General features: G+C 42.4%; 4 protein-coding genes across 4 annotated transcripts in view; 3 read left to right on the top strand and 1 right to left on the bottom strand.

Moving 5' to 3' along the window:
* EMWEY_00025750 (hypothetical protein, conserved) overlaps positions 1-773 on the top strand; it is a gene marked incomplete at both ends in the record, with an annotated part of 3,270 nt that extends 2,497 nt beyond the window's left edge. Inside the window, one exon of the mRNA XM_013481106.1 lies at positions 1-773. This exon is cut by the window's left edge and continues 2,497 nt beyond it. Coding sequence (XP_013336560.1) covers positions 1-773 — 773 coding nt within the window.
* A 6,223-nt stretch (positions 774-6,996) lies between these two features.
* Positions 6,997-8,976, top strand: EMWEY_00025740 (26S proteasome non-ATPase regulatory subunit, putative; the record flags this gene model as incomplete). The annotated part of the gene is made up of 3 exons (XM_013481105.1): positions 6,997-7,583; positions 7,987-8,113; positions 8,347-8,976. The coding sequence occupies 3 exons, from the start codon at positions 6,997-6,999 to the stop codon at positions 8,974-8,976; spliced, it is 1,344 nt and encodes a 447-aa protein (XP_013336559.1).
* A 704-nt stretch (positions 8,977-9,680) lies between these two features.
* Positions 9,681-10,641, bottom strand: EMWEY_00025730 (hypothetical protein, conserved; the record flags this gene model as incomplete). The annotated part of the gene is made up of 3 exons (XM_013481104.1): positions 9,681-9,884; positions 10,008-10,070; positions 10,303-10,641. 3 exons carry the CDS (start codon positions 10,639-10,641, stop codon positions 9,681-9,683), a joined length of 606 nt encoding a protein of 201 aa, XP_013336558.1.
* A 1,317-nt stretch (positions 10,642-11,958) lies between these two features.
* On the top strand, positions 11,959-13,965 carry EMWEY_00025720 (hypothetical protein, conserved; the record flags this gene model as incomplete). The annotated part of the gene is made up of 1 exon (XM_013481103.1): positions 11,959-13,965. The coding sequence occupies one exon, from the start codon at positions 11,959-11,961 to the stop codon at positions 13,963-13,965; it is 2,007 nt and encodes a 668-aa protein (XP_013336557.1).
* Between the last annotated feature and the right edge of the window lie 1,035 nt (positions 13,966-15,000).

Genomic DNA, 15,000 nt, shown 5'->3' with positions numbered 1-15,000 from the left:
CTGCTGCTGATGCTGCTTCTGCTGCTGCTGCTGCTGCTGCACTCTGGCTTATAGATGAGGAGACACACCAACAATCCATACAGATGATGCAGAGACAGCAGCAACAGCAGCAACAGCAGCAACAGCAGCAACAGCAGCAACAGCAGCAGGAAGGCCAGCAGAAGCAGGAACAAGCAACAGGGCAGCAGCAACAACAGCAGCAGCAGCAGGAGGAGGAGGAGAAAGGGGAGCAGGACGGGAGCAGCAGCAGCCAACAGACAGCAACAGCAGCAGCAGCAGGAACTGCTGCTCAAGACAGCGACGAATCTTCCTCTAAATCAGACACATCATCATCAACAGCAGCAGCAGCAGGAGCAGCAGCAGGAGCAGCAGCACCATCTGTTGCTGTTGCTGCTGCAGCAGGAGCAGCAGGAGCAACACCAGCAGAAGTATCAGATTTACAGGAAGCAGCAGCAACAGCGCATGCAGCAGCAGCAAAACTGCAGCGCAGCCTGCATCGTTGCCTAGAGGATTTACGTATAAGGATGGAGGAAGCAGCAAGATTATATATATTAGCGCAGCAGCAACTATCTGCTGCTGTTGCTGCTGCTGCAGCAAAAGAAGCAGCAGATATATATTTATATAATAAAAGAATAAAAAGGGAGAAAAAGATGACAAATAAGGGGATAATTATTTACCTAAAAAAAAATATTATACAAGATATACATAATATACAATTACTTGCTGCTGCTGCTGCTGCTGCTGCTGCTAATGATGATGCTGTGTCTCCTTAATTATAAATATATATATTTATATATATATATAAATATATATAAATATATTTATTTATATATATATATCTATATATACATATATATATTTATATTTATATATATTATATATTTATATATTATATGTATACAGCAGCAAATAGGAAGGAGACAGTTGCTGCTGCTGCTGCTCCTGCTGCTGCTACTGTTATATATATAATGTGCAAAAGGAGACACTTTCTAATGCATATACACCAGGGAGCTGCCTATACACCCCAATGTGTACGTAGGCAGCAAATGCAGCATACAAGCAGCAACTTGTACCCACTGCTCAATTTTGCTGCAGCAGCAGCAGCAGCTGCTGCTGCTGCTGCTGTTTCTGCTGCTGCAGTTGCTGCAGCAGAGATGGAAAAAAGAGGGCAGCAATGTTGCATGCAAAGGATATATATTTATATAAATATATAAATATATATTTATATATATAAATATATTATATTGTATATATAAATATATAATATATATAAATATATATTTATATAAATATATATAAATATATATAAATAAATATAAATAAATATAAATAAATATAAATAAATATGTATATATAATTGGTGTTTATTATATAAATGTGTTAATGATTAGCAGCAGCAGGTATAGCAGCATGCATTGCTGCTTCCTACGTGCCTCTGCAGCAAATAGCAGCAGCAGCAGCAGGAGCTGGTGCTGCTGCTGTTGCACCTGCTGCTGCTGCTGCAGTAGCAGCAGCAGCAAAAGGTGCTGTTATGCTGATTATTTTGGGGCTTTTGAACAGAAGTTGCATGCATGCGTTGCTGCATGCGGTGAGGAGGAAGGGAACAATACAAGGGAAATAATAAATATTATTAATTAATTATTTAGTTAATTAAATAAATAAAATTAATTAATTAATTAATTAATTAATTAAATATATAAAGGAGACACTATAATATATATACAAGGAGACACTATAGGAGGTAATTAGTAGGTCATAAAATAGAGGAAGAAATAAAGAAAAGGAGACAGTTATAATAAAGGAGACAGGAAAGATATAAAAGGGAAGAATAAATATTTATTTATTTAGTTAATATATACAAACAAATATCTTTCTATATATACCATTAAACCCTAAACCCTAAACCCTAACAGATTAGGGTTTAGGGTTTAGGGTTTAGTAAATGCTCCCGATGGGGATCGAACCCATGACCTTCGGTTCATAAGACCAACGCTCTAACCAACTGAGCCACGGGAGCTGGCTGCTGCTGCTGCTGCTGCTGCTGCTGCTGCAGCAACATTAGCAGCAGCAGCAGCAGCAGCAGCAGAAGAAGCAGATCTCCATGCATGCACTCCTCTGGGGCCCTCCCCTTACATTTTTTAGGTGTGTATCATGCATGCACTACTTGCATGCATGCATCTATGCATGCATACATGCAAAATAGTGCATGCATGCAAAATAGTGCATGCATGCATGAATTCTTGCATGCATACATGCAAGTAGTGCATGCATGACTTACTATACATTAATAATGTATAATGTTATTACCTTATTAAGCTTTTATTGGTAAATAATATTATTAATTATTTATTTATAAATAAATAATAATATTAATCTTATATTAGTAAATAAATATCCTCTTTGTTGCGTATAAGGAAGAAATACCTTATTATTATTATATGTACTAGTAAGAGGGCCCCAAATGCATGCATGCATGCATATAAAAGTTCTTTTTATTGCAAGTAAATAAAAGTTATTAATAAATATAATTACATTTGCTGCTGCTGCTGCTGCAGTTGTTGCCTGCATGCAACATATTTCGTTACGGAGCTGTCGCTCATACTATGGTGTATATGTATGCACAATAAATACAGAATTTTTATTCTTTTTTTTTAATTAATTAATTAATTATTATTTATTTATTTATACCCTCCTTTACCTGCAGCAGGAGCTGCTGCTGGTGCAGCAGCTGCTGTCACAACAAGACGGCAGCAGCAGCAGCAGCAGCAGCAGCAGCAGCAGGGAGTGTGTTGCTGATTGCGGTGTACACGTACACCCTAGGTATAGGGAGCAGCATAAGATGAATATATATATTTGTTGCTGTTATTTCTGCATATCTATTGAATAAATAAATAAAATAAATAAATAAATAATAATAAAATAATAATTAATTATATATTTATTATAAAAAAGAATTAACAACAGAAGCAATAAATAAGCTGCAGCCCCTCTCCTCTTCTTATATTCTTATTCTTCTTGCTGCTGCTGCTGCTGCTGCTGCTGCTGTTGCTGCTTTTGTGGCTACTGTTGTCGCATGCATTATTCGTGTCATTTTTTTTGCTTTTTTCTTTTTTTTATTTTGTTGTTTATTTTATTAATTAATTTCTTTTTTAATTCTTTATTTATACGACAACAACAAAGAGAGGATACTTTTCCTGCATTTGTTGTTGCTGTTGTTGTTGCTGTTGTTGCTGTTGTTGCTGTTGTTGCTGTTGTTGCTGTTGCTGCAGTTGTTGCATCACAGCTACTACTACTACTACTCAACAGCAACAACAAATACTTCTTATATATTGTATTATTATTATTTATATTTTGTATATTTTTATCCTTTTTCTTCCTCCCTATATATATATATTATATAATAAAACAAGAATATATATATATAAATATATACATATAAATAAATATACATATATATATAAATAAATATATATACATACATACATATATATATATATCTGCATCATATTTTGCTGCTGTTGCTGTTGCTGCAACTGCAGCAACAGCAACAGCAGCAAAAACAGCATAAACAGCATCAAGATGTCTACTCCTCCTCCTCTTCTTCCTCCTCCCTCCTCTTCTTCTTCTTCTTCTTCTTCTTCCTCTTCCTCTCCCTCTCCTTCTTCTTCCTCTCCTGCAACAACAACAACAGCAACAACAACAACAGCAACAACAGCAACAGCAGCAACAGCAACAACAGCAGCAACAGCAACAGCACCAACAACAACAGCACCAACAACAACAACAACAACAGTAGGAAATCCGTCTCCCTCTTCTCCTCTTCCTCCTCTTCCTCTTCCTCCTCTTCCTCCTCTTCCTCAACAACAACAACAACAACAAGAACAAGAACAGCAAGAATCATCATCAATACCTTCCTTCCTCCCTTCTCCTCCCTCTTCTCCCCCTTCTCCCTCTCCTCCCTCTCCCTCCCCTTCTCCCTCTCCCTCTTCCTCCTCTTCCTCTTCTTCCTCTTCCTCCTGTATAAGTAATCCATATAAGACATTTTATTCATTAGTAAGAACAAAGCCAATAATATATTTACGTGATTATTTATTGAATAGATTATCAATAGATTTACAAGAATTAAGGAAAAAATATCCATGTCCTCCTAGTATAGATCCATATATACATAATAAACAATTACAACAATTATTATATAAACAAACAAGTAAATATCTATCTAATGGTCCAGGTAATTCAACAATATTATTCGAGGTAGCACAAAGAAAGGAGGATAAGGAGGCATTATTATTTACACAAATTATTATTGAACAATTCTCTCTTGTTAATCCTCTTATACAAGATAAAATGCAACAAACTTGTCTATTCTATGCAGCAAGAGAAGGACATGCTGAATTATGCAGGTATTTATTACTCTTCTTGCTCTTTTTTCTACTCCTTTTGCTCCTCTTATCCTCCTCCTCTCTTTCTGCTCTTTTCTCTCTTTTTTTTGTCTCTTTCTTATTCTCTATACTTCTTATGTCTCTGTTGTCTCCTTCTTGTGTATCTCCTTCTTTTGTATACTTTTCTGTCTCCTTTTGTCTCTCCTTTTGTCTCTCCTTGGCTCTCTTTTGTTGTGTCTCCCTGTTCTGTCTCTGTTGTGTGTCTCTCTCTGCTGTTGTGTCTCTCCTTGGCTGGCTTTTCTTGTGTCTCCTTGTTGTCTCTCCTTGTTCTGTCTGTCTCCTTTTGTTTCTCCCTGTTGTGTCTCTGTTCTGTCTCCTTTTGTTTCTCCCTGTTGTGTCTCTGTTGTGTCTCTGTTGTGTCTCCTTTTCTCTCTCCTGTTGTGTCTCCTTGTTGTGTCTCCTTTTGCGTCTCCTTGATGTGTCTCCTTGTTGTGTCTCCTTGTCTCTCTCCTTTTGTGTCTCCTTGTCGCTCTCCTGTTGTGTCTCCTTGTCTCTCTCCTGTGGTGTCTCCTGGTTGTGTCTCCTTGTCTCTCTCCTTGTTGTGTCTCCTTGTCTCTCTCCTTTTGTGTCTCCTTGTCTCTCTCCTTTTGTCTCTTCTTGTCTCTCTCCTGTTGTGTCTCCTTGTCTCTCTCCTTTTGTCTCTTCTTGTCTCTCTCCTGTTGTGTCTCCTTGTCGCTCCCCTGTTGTGTCTCCTTGTCTCTCTCCTGTGGTGTCTCCTTGTTGTGTCTCCTTGTTGTGTCTCCATGTCTCTCTCATGTTGTGTCTCCTTGTTGTGTCTCCTTGTTGTGTCTCCTTGTTGTGTCTCCTTCTCCTTTATGTCTCTTATGTGTCTCCTCTATGTGTCTCCCTCTCCTTTATGTATCTCCTTCTCCTTTATATGTGTCTCCTCCTCCTGTATATGTCTCCTCCTCCTTTATATGTCTCCTTCCTCCTTTGTGTCTCCTCCTGTATATATGTCTCCTCCTCCTTTATGTGTCTCCCTCTCCTTTGTGTATCTCCTTCTTTATATGTGTCTCCTCCTCCTGTATATGTCTCCTCCCTTATGTGTCTCCTCCTCCTTTATATGTCTCCTCTTCCTGTATATGTCTCCTCCCTTATATGTCTCCTCCTCCTGTATATATGTCTCCTCCCTTATGTGTCTCCTCCTCCTGTATATAAGTCTCCTCCTGTATATATGTCTCCTCCTGTATATATATGTCTCCTCCTCCTTTATGTATCTCCTTTATGTATCTCCTCCTCCTTTATATATGTCTCCTCTCCTCCCTTATGTGTCTCCTTCTTTTTTATGTGTCTCCTCCTCCTCCCTTATGTGTCTCCTCCTCCTCCCTTATGTGTCTCCTCTCCTCCCTTATGCGTCTCCTCCTTTTTTATGTGTCTCCTCTCCTCCCTTATATATGTCTCCTCCTCCTCCCTTATGTGTCTCCTCCTCTTGTATATATCTCCTCCTCCCTTATATGTCTCTTCCCTTATATATGTCTCTTCCTCTTCCTCCCTTATATATATCTCTTCCTCTTCCTCTTCCTTATATATATGTGTCTCCCTCCTCTTCCTCTTCCTCTTCCTCTTCCTTATATATATGTGTCTCCCTGCTCTTTTTCTTCCTCTTTTTCTTTTTCTTCCTCTTCCTTATATATGTGTCTCCCTGCTCATTTTCTTTCTCTTTTTCTTCCTCTCCCTCTCCGTCTTCTTCCTGCCTTATATATGTATCTCCTCCTCCTTCTTCTTCTCCTCCTCCTCCTCCTTCTTCTTCTTCTTATTATTATATGTGTCTCCTCTTATTATCTGTGTCTCCTTATTATATGTGTCTCCTTATATATGTGTCTCCTTATTATATGTGTCTCCTTATTATATGTGTCTGTCTCCTCATTATTATATGTGTCTCCTTATTATATGTGTCTCCTTATTATATGTGTCTGTCTCCTTATTATTATATGTGTCTGTCTCCTTATTATATATATATGTCTCCTTTTGTGTGTATATATAGGTATATATATGTGTCTCCTTATTATATATATATGTGTCTCCTTATTATATATGTCTCCTTATTATATGTGTCTCCTTATTATATGTGTCTCCTTATTATATATATATGTCTCCTTATTATATGTGTCTCCTTTTGTGTATATATACATACAGGTATTTAATAAGTCGTGGATTAGATCCAAATCATAGAGACAGTGTAGGACAGACATGTCTCTTTTATGCAGCAAGAGAAGGGAGGAGTAATTGTTTATTGTTGCTGCTGCAGCAAGGAGGAGATCCAAATATAATAGATATAAATAAACAAACATGTTTATTTTATGCATGCAGAGATAATAGGATAGAGACAGTAAAAATATTATTGCATGCAGGCGCAGACCCAACACATAAGGATTGTCTAAGAAGAAGTGCATATAATTTTGCTAAAAATAATAATCATATGCAGATCTGTTATTTATTAAAAAATGCTGCAGCAGCAAGACATAATCATCCTCATCCTCCTCTTCCTCCTCCTCCTCCTCCTGCTGCTGCTGCTCCTGCTGCTGCTGCTCCTGCTGCTGCTGGTCATCCTATGATGACAGATACAGGAGGGTATGATATACAACAACAACAACAACATATGATGATGTTGCAACATCCAGGAGGAACAGCAGCAACAACAGATTCTCCTGCTGCTGCTGCTGCTGCAGGTACTAGTAGTAGTAGTTGTTTACCTATAGGCAGCAGCAGCAGCAGCAGCAGTAGTAGTAGTATAGGTTCATTACCTATAGATCCAACACAACAGCAGCAACAACTTGATCATCAACAGTTATATACAAATCAATATGATTCAAGTAGTAGCAGCAACAGCAGCAGCAACAGCAGCAGCAGCAGCAGCAGCAGCATAAATATAAATAATAATATTATAGATGATAAGAATATACAACAACAACAACAACAGCAACAACAACAACAACAACAACAACAACGTAAGAAATATAGATTACAGTACCAACCATTACCTAATGATTTACCAGGTGTATGGATAGATTGTCCTTATGAGAAGATTGAGGAATTTCAGCGTTTATTTCCTTCCTTAGCTGTATGGCCACCAGCACAAGAAGCATCAGCAGCAGCAGCAGCAGCAGCAGCAGCAACAGGAGGAGGAGCAACAACACAAGGGTTATCATCACCAATTGAATTAAAGAGAATAAATAATAATAAATATAATATATATAATAATAATGATTTACGTGCATGCGCATGCATAAAACGTAATGAATATATAATGTCTAGATGGGAAATATGTGCACAAATATTATTAAATACATTAAGTAAGTACGAAGGAGGACATATATTTGAGCGTCCTGTAGATAATAAGATAGCACCTGGATACTATGATGTAGTTATGAATCCTATGTCTATATCTTGTGTAAGAAATAAGCTAAAAAAACATATCTATATACATCCTCATGCATTCTTAGCAGATATACAATTAATCTTTGATAATTGTTCCCTATATAATCCACCAGGTACATGGGTACATACTATTGGCAAGAATCTACATCGATTCTTTCTTAATCAGGTACTATGCTGCTCGTCATCCTCCTGGGGTTGGTGGGGTTGTTGTTGTTGTTGTTGTTGTTGCTGCTGCTGCTGATGATGATGATGATTATGATGATGATGGTCATGGTTGTTGTTGTTTTATGGTGGTGGGGTTGTTATATATTCCTTTTCTTTTTCTCTTTCTTTTTCTTTTTCTTATTGGAGGAAGAGGAGGAAGAAGAGGAAATTATATATATATATATATATATATATATATATAATGCATTATATGTTGTTGCTGTTTGTTATTTGTTGGGGTGTATAGGCAGCAACTCTATTTATTTATTTATTTATTTATTTATTTATTTATTTCTTTTTTTTTTTCTTTTTTTTTTTGTAGGTGGTAGTAATGCGTTTTAATGAACATGTTACTGTATTTAATAAAATATATGCACATCTGCAACAAGTTGCGCAACAAAATGAGCTGTATAGGAAGCAGCAGCAGCAGCAGCAGCAGCAGCAGCAGCAGCAGCAGCAAGGAGGAGGAGGAGCACAAGATGGTACTGCTGCTGCTCCTGTTCTTAAGGCGGAACAGGTGGAAGGAGGAACAGCAGCAACAACAACAGCAGATCAAGCTGCTAATACTGCTGCTGCTGCAGGAGCAGCAGCAGCTAATACTGCTGCTGATGATGCAACAGCTGCTGCTACAGCAGCAGCTACTCCTGCTGCTGCAGGTGCTACAACAGCAACAGGTGCTGCAGCTGTAGCACCAACCGATGCAACACCAACAACTGCACCAGCAGCAACACCAGCAACCGGACAGACACCAGCTGCACCTGCAGCAACTGCAACAGCAACACCAGCTGCAACTGCAACTGCACCTGCAGCAACAGCAGCAACTACAGCAGCAGCAGCAACAGCAGCACCTGGAGCTGTTGCTCCTGCTACTTCATCAGGGATGGCAACTGACGGACCAGCAGCAACAACAGCAGCACCAGCAGCAGCAGCACCAGAGGGTTCCTCTCTATAGTAGGGATTTGCAGCAACTATGCATGCAGCCAAAATGCTGCTGCTGCTGCTGCTGCTGCTGCTGCTTAGGGTGTATGCACAGACACCCTAGCTGTAACACCGAAACTCCAACTTCCTTTTTTTCTTCCCTACCATCTATTTAATTAATTAATTAGTTTATTTATTTATTTATTTATTTATTTATTTATTTATTTATTTATTTATTTATTTATTCCCTCTACTTGCATGCGTTGTTGTCTCCTGCTGCTGCAGCAGATAGACGCCAAGGCAGAGCCTGCTGTTGCTGTTGTTGCTGCTGTCTTTGTCTCTTTTTCTGTTTGTTTTCTGCTGCTGCTGCTGCTGCTGCTATTGTTTGTGCAACTGTCTCCTTTTGTCTCCTTTTATCTCCTTTATTATTAATAAATATAATATTAATTAAATATAAATTTGTGTGTCTTGTGTCCCTAAATATATAATAAATATAAATAAATTAAATAAATTAATTAAATAAATTAATTGTTTATTTATTTGTTGCATTGGAGACAAAAGGAGACAAAAGGAGACAAAAGGAGACAAAAGGAGACAAATATATATTTATAATAAATATACTATATATATTATAAATATATTCTCTTATTTTTCTTCATTTGTCTGTTTTTTTTTTGTCTCCTTTTTATGTTTATTGTCTCCTTTTCCTTATTACCCTTACTACTACCTCTTGTTTGTTTAATTGTTGCTGCTGCTTCCTGCTGCTGCTGCTGCTGCAGCAGCTGCTGCTGCTGCTGAAGGGGTCTCCTCCTGCTCGTGCTCCTGCTGCTCGTATAGCTCCTCCTGCTGCAGTTGATGCTGCACCTGCTCCTGCTGCTGTGTGGGGCTGCTGCTGCTAATTGCATGCACCGGCTGCTGCCTACTGACGTAGAAATGACCAACCTGCAGATACACCCGAAGGAGAAAAGAAGAAGAAATATATTTATTAATATCTGCTACTGAGGGGGTTAGGGTTTATGGCAATTAGGGTTTAGGGTTTAGGGTTTCGAGTGTTTATTGACTAACGTGCAGCAGCCACTCGGTCTCCGCGTTAGGGTTTGAAGAAGGAGCGAGAGAAAGTCTCACGAGCTGCGCATACACCCCAAACCCTAAACCCTAAACCCTAAACCCTTCGAAGAATAAAGAAGGACACTATAAACTGCAGCATCTTAATTATGAGGGTTTAGGGTTTAGGGTTTAGGGTTTGTACGTAGGCTAGGGTTTAGTAAGACCTATATGTGCATAAGACATAAATATATATTTATTAAATAGGGTATTATTGAGTTGCATTAGGGTTTAGGGTTTAGGGTTTAGGGTTTACGCGTAATTCAGCTAATGCTTCCTGCTGCAGTATAACAGGAATAGGTTTAACAAAAATAGAGCAAAGGGCTGAGGTGTACAGACACTCGAATAGTGCAGCATGTCTGCTGCAGCAGTAGCCCCACTCCCCGCATATGCATGCAGCAGCACACCGGCACTTCCTCTCCTGCTGCTTCTCCTGCTGCTTCTCCTGCTGCTGCTGCTGCTGCTGCTGCTGCTGCTGTGGGTGCTGGTGGAGACGGTGGCCAAAATCGAAGGCAATTTCTAAGGTTTGTGTCCCGTCATCAAATGTTAACAAATTTGCTTCTTCGTCTACCCTAATCAATACACGATCCCGCATACGATCCCACACGATCCCGCATACGATCCCACACGATCCCGCATACGATCCCACACGATCCCAGACTCGATCCCACACACAATCCCATAAGATCCCATACACACAATGCCATACACGATCCCAGGCACGATCCCATACACGATCCTATAGACGATCCCAGACACGATCCCAGACACGATCCCACATTCGGACACAGTCCTGTGGAGTTGTACGACCCCACAGACAGACACAAATTCCCCCTCGATCCCCTTTCAACAGCAGCAGTAGCAGCAGCAGCAACAGCAGCAATAACAGCAGCAGCAGGAAGACTAACTGTGTAATAAATCCTTGTAACCAAAGAAGATGAAGTTTTTCTCCCCACAAATTAAAATGTATTTCTTTTGTTTTGTCAATAAAAACAAATTGTAATAAACGGACATGAGAGCATAAACAGAGGGCAACACGAGGAGACTCCCTCTTGCTCCTGCTGCTGCTGCTGCTGCTGCTGTTGCTGCTGTTGCTGCTGCTGCATGCAAGTAGCAAATCCTCCTCCCAATCCCCAGATCCTTCTTCTTCTCCTGCTGCTCCTGCTGCTGCTGCTGCTGCTGCTGTTGGGCATGCAGAAGATGGAGACACTAGAACTGGGCTTGGATCTGAATCCACAACGACACCGTAGGGTGATGGTGATGCTGTTGTTCCTGCTGTTGCTGCTGCTGCTGCTGCTTCTCCTGCTGGTTGATCTGCTGCTGCTGCCGCTGTGGTCTGCGGGATATGGGGAGAATGCATTGAGCCTTCCATGGCTCTGCTGCTAGCAGCAGGTATTGCATGCGCTGCTGCAGCACTAGTTGCTGCTGAGGAGTTGTCCGGTGTCACTGCAGTGGTAGTAGTAGTAGCAGCAGCAACAGCAACAACAGTAGCAGCAGCAGCAGCAAGACAAGAGAAAATAAGCAGCAGCAGCAGATTGTTATGTTAACTCTCCTTCTATATATAATAATTCAAATTAATTAATAATAAAAATAATAATTTCTTTCTAATGTGCAGCTAGGCCTTAACTGCTGCTGCTGTTGTTGTTGCTGCTGCTGCTGTAGCTGCAGCAGCTGTTCTGGGGGCTGCTGCCGACAAGCTGCGCATGCATATTGCTGCTGCTGCTGCAGCAGAATCATCATGCAGCAGCAGCAAATAAATAATAAACGCAAAGGAAAAATGACATAGACATAACTGTAAAGAAAACAGCAGCACGCTCCCAGTGCAAAGCTGGTTGACTAGCAGCAGCAGCAGCAGCAGCAGCTGCTGCTGCTGCTGCTGCTGCAGCTGCCAGCGTTAGTGTGCTCATTCACTATGGCGCTTGTGCATGCACACCAGGACCGCCATCTCCAATACAGTGGCAGCAGCAGCAGTAGCAGCAGCAGCAGCGGCAGCAGCAGCAGCATCATGGGGATACCGGAGTTGAGCCCGGGCATGCAGCGGCTGCTGCTGCGCTATTTAGCTGTGAGTGACGAACCTGCTGCTGCTTATGCTTATCTTCTCAAGCCACCGCCGCCGCCGCCACCTCCGCCGCCGCAGTCGCAGCAGCAGCAGCAGCAGCAGTTGTTCCGTAGCTCGGACTTGACCCACTTGCGACCGCAGCAGCAGCAGCAGCAGCAGGAAGTGCTGCAGGAGACCAGACCCTCGCCACTGCAGCAGCAGCAACAAATACAGCAACTGCAACAACAGCAAACGGCTATTTCTACCGATATACAGGCAGCAACCACAGCGCAGCAGCAGCAGCAGCAGCAGCAACAGCAACAGCAACCTGCGCAGCAGCAACTTGAGCCGCAGCTAATCGGCTTTGCAGTTCGTCCTTCAGTGCAACGCCTACAGCAGACACCACTGCAGCAGCAGCATCAACAGCAGCAGCAGCAACAGGCAACAGTGCTACAGCAAGCGCCTGTGGTGCTGCCGCCGCCGCAGCTGCCACTGCTGGCGCCCCAGGTGCAGCAGCAGCAGCAGCAGCAGCAGCAAAGATCGAACGAGGGATTATTGCAGCAGCAGACAGGTGCTGCTGTATCAGCAGCAAATCAGCTGCAGGATTTGCAGCAGCAGCTGCAGCAACTGCAGCTGCAGCAGCGCACGCTGCAGGTGATTCTTGACAGGCGAGAGCCAAGGACTCTCAGCAGCTTGCTGCTGCCGCCGCCGCAGCAGCAGCAGCAACAGCAGCAGCAGCTGCAGCTGCAGTGCGTTCCTGTCCAGCCCACTCCTCAGCAACGGTTGCAGCAGCAACAACAACAGTTGCAGCAACAGCAGCAACAGTTGCAGCAGCAGCAACAACAGTTGCAGCAGCAGCAGCAGCAGCAGCAGCATAACGGGCTGCAGCTGCAGCAAAGGGTCTTGCCTGCTCCTTCGTTTGCGTTGCCTATACCGCTGCTGCATGCAAACCTGCTGCGGCAGCAGCAGCAACAGCAGCAGCTGCAGCAGCAGCAAACACTCTCGCGACAGCAGAGTGATGTGCAACGGGATCTGCAGCAGCAGCAGCTGCTGCTGCTGCAGCTGCAGCAGCAGCAGCTACAGGCTCATAAAGAGGCACTCACTGCTCAGGCGTCTCTGCTACTGAAGCAAGAACCTCTACGTCCGCTGCAGCAGCAGCAGCTACAGCAGCAGCAGCTACAGCAGCAGCAGCTACAGCAGCAGCAGCTACAGCAGCAGCAGCGACAACAACAGCTGCAGCCACAGCAGCTGCAACAGCAGCTGCAGCAGGTATTGCAGCAGCCACAGCAGCAGCCACAGCAGCAGCCACAGCAGGTCCTGCAGCAGCCACAGCAGGTCCTGCAGCAGCCACAGCAGGTCCTGCAGCAGCCACAGCAGCAGCTTTTGCAGCATCCCCAGCAGCAACAGCAGCAGCAACAGCAGCTGCCATCAGCTCAGCTACTGCTGCAGCAGCAAGCGCTGCAGCAGCTGCCGCTGCAGCAAGCACAGGCAGCTATGCAGCCTCATCTAGTTGTGCTGCACCGTGCTGCAGCAGCAAGACCTGCAAGCCTGCTGCCAGCTAAAGGAGGAGACAGTAGCAGCAGCAGCAGCAGCAGCAGGCCGCAGCAGCAGCAGGATCCGTTGTTACCCAGCGCGCTGGGTATGAGCAGCAGCAGCTCAGCAACAGAATATCTATTCGCTTCTACAGCAGCAGTAGCAGCAACAGCAACAGCAGCAACTGCCGCAACAACTGCAGCAGCAGCAGCAGGAACAACAACAACAGCAGCAGCAACTGCAGCAGCACACGACGCTGCAGATACACCCGAAGAATTGCTGTTTTCTTCTCCCTCTCTCTTTACAGCAGACTCACCAAGGAATGATGATTTATTTAGTGACATCTAAACCCTAAACCCTAAACCCTAAACCCTAATTTAGGGTTTAGGGCTTAGATACACCTACGAGCTAGCCGATAGTGCAGATAAGGCAACTGCAGCAGCAGCAGCAGCAGGTAATGCTTTTGCTGCTGCTGCTGCAACAGCCACAGAAGCAGCAGCAGCAACAGCAGCAGCAGCACTAGTTGTATTTGCTGCTGCTGCCTGTCTGCTGTCTCTTATATAAAAAAAACAAAAATAAATATTAATTAATTAATTAATTAATTATTTAATTAATTAATTAATTAATAACTATTTATTTATTATAATTAATAATTATAATTAAGTAAATATAATTAATAATTAACTAATATAAACTATAACTATTATAATTATTAAATAAATATAAATAAATAAATAAATAAATAAATAATAAATAAAATTATTATATTTATTTATTAAGAATACAAAAGAAGAAATAATTCTTCCTAAAGCTTTCTTTTGCTGCTGCTGCTGCTGCTGCAGCAGCGAGGTGTATGTACACCCAAATCCAGCAATATTCACCCATATGAACCAGCTGCTTCAGCATCGTTGCTGCAGCAGCTGCTGCTGCAGCTGTTGCTGCTTGCTGCCGTGAACTAGCAGCAGCAGCAGCAGCAGCAGCGTGACTGTTGTTGCTGCTTAGGGAAGCAGCAATCTGCTTCCCTTATACCTTTCTTCTGTATTATGGGGTGTACGTACACCTCAATAATATACAAATAATAAATTGCCTTATTATTATTACTTATTAAGGCAATTCGCTGCGTATATTATACGAATAGGACTACCATAACACAAGCTGCTGCTGCTGCTGCTGCTGCAGGTGTAGCAGCAGCAGGTACAGCAGCAGCAGGTGCAGCAGTAGCAGCAAATATAACTGACTGCCGCAGCATCTGCTGACTGCACCTTCAAACCCCACACCAATAAAAGGATAGGCAGCAGCAGCAACTGCAGCAGCAGCATTGCTGCTGCAGTTGCTGCAGCAGCTGCTGCTCTCGCAGCAGCAGCTGCTGCTGCATCTACATGC

This window comes from Eimeria maxima, genomic scaffold (genome assembly GCF_000499605.1).
Source record: "Eimeria maxima Weybridge genomic scaffold, Emw_scaff273, whole genome shotgun sequence".
NCBI lineage: Eukaryota > Apicomplexa > Conoidasida > Eucoccidiorida > Eimeriidae > Eimeria > Eimeria maxima.
Note: the sequence above shows the minus strand (reverse complement) of the source record. Positions and strands in the feature narration are given on the sequence as shown.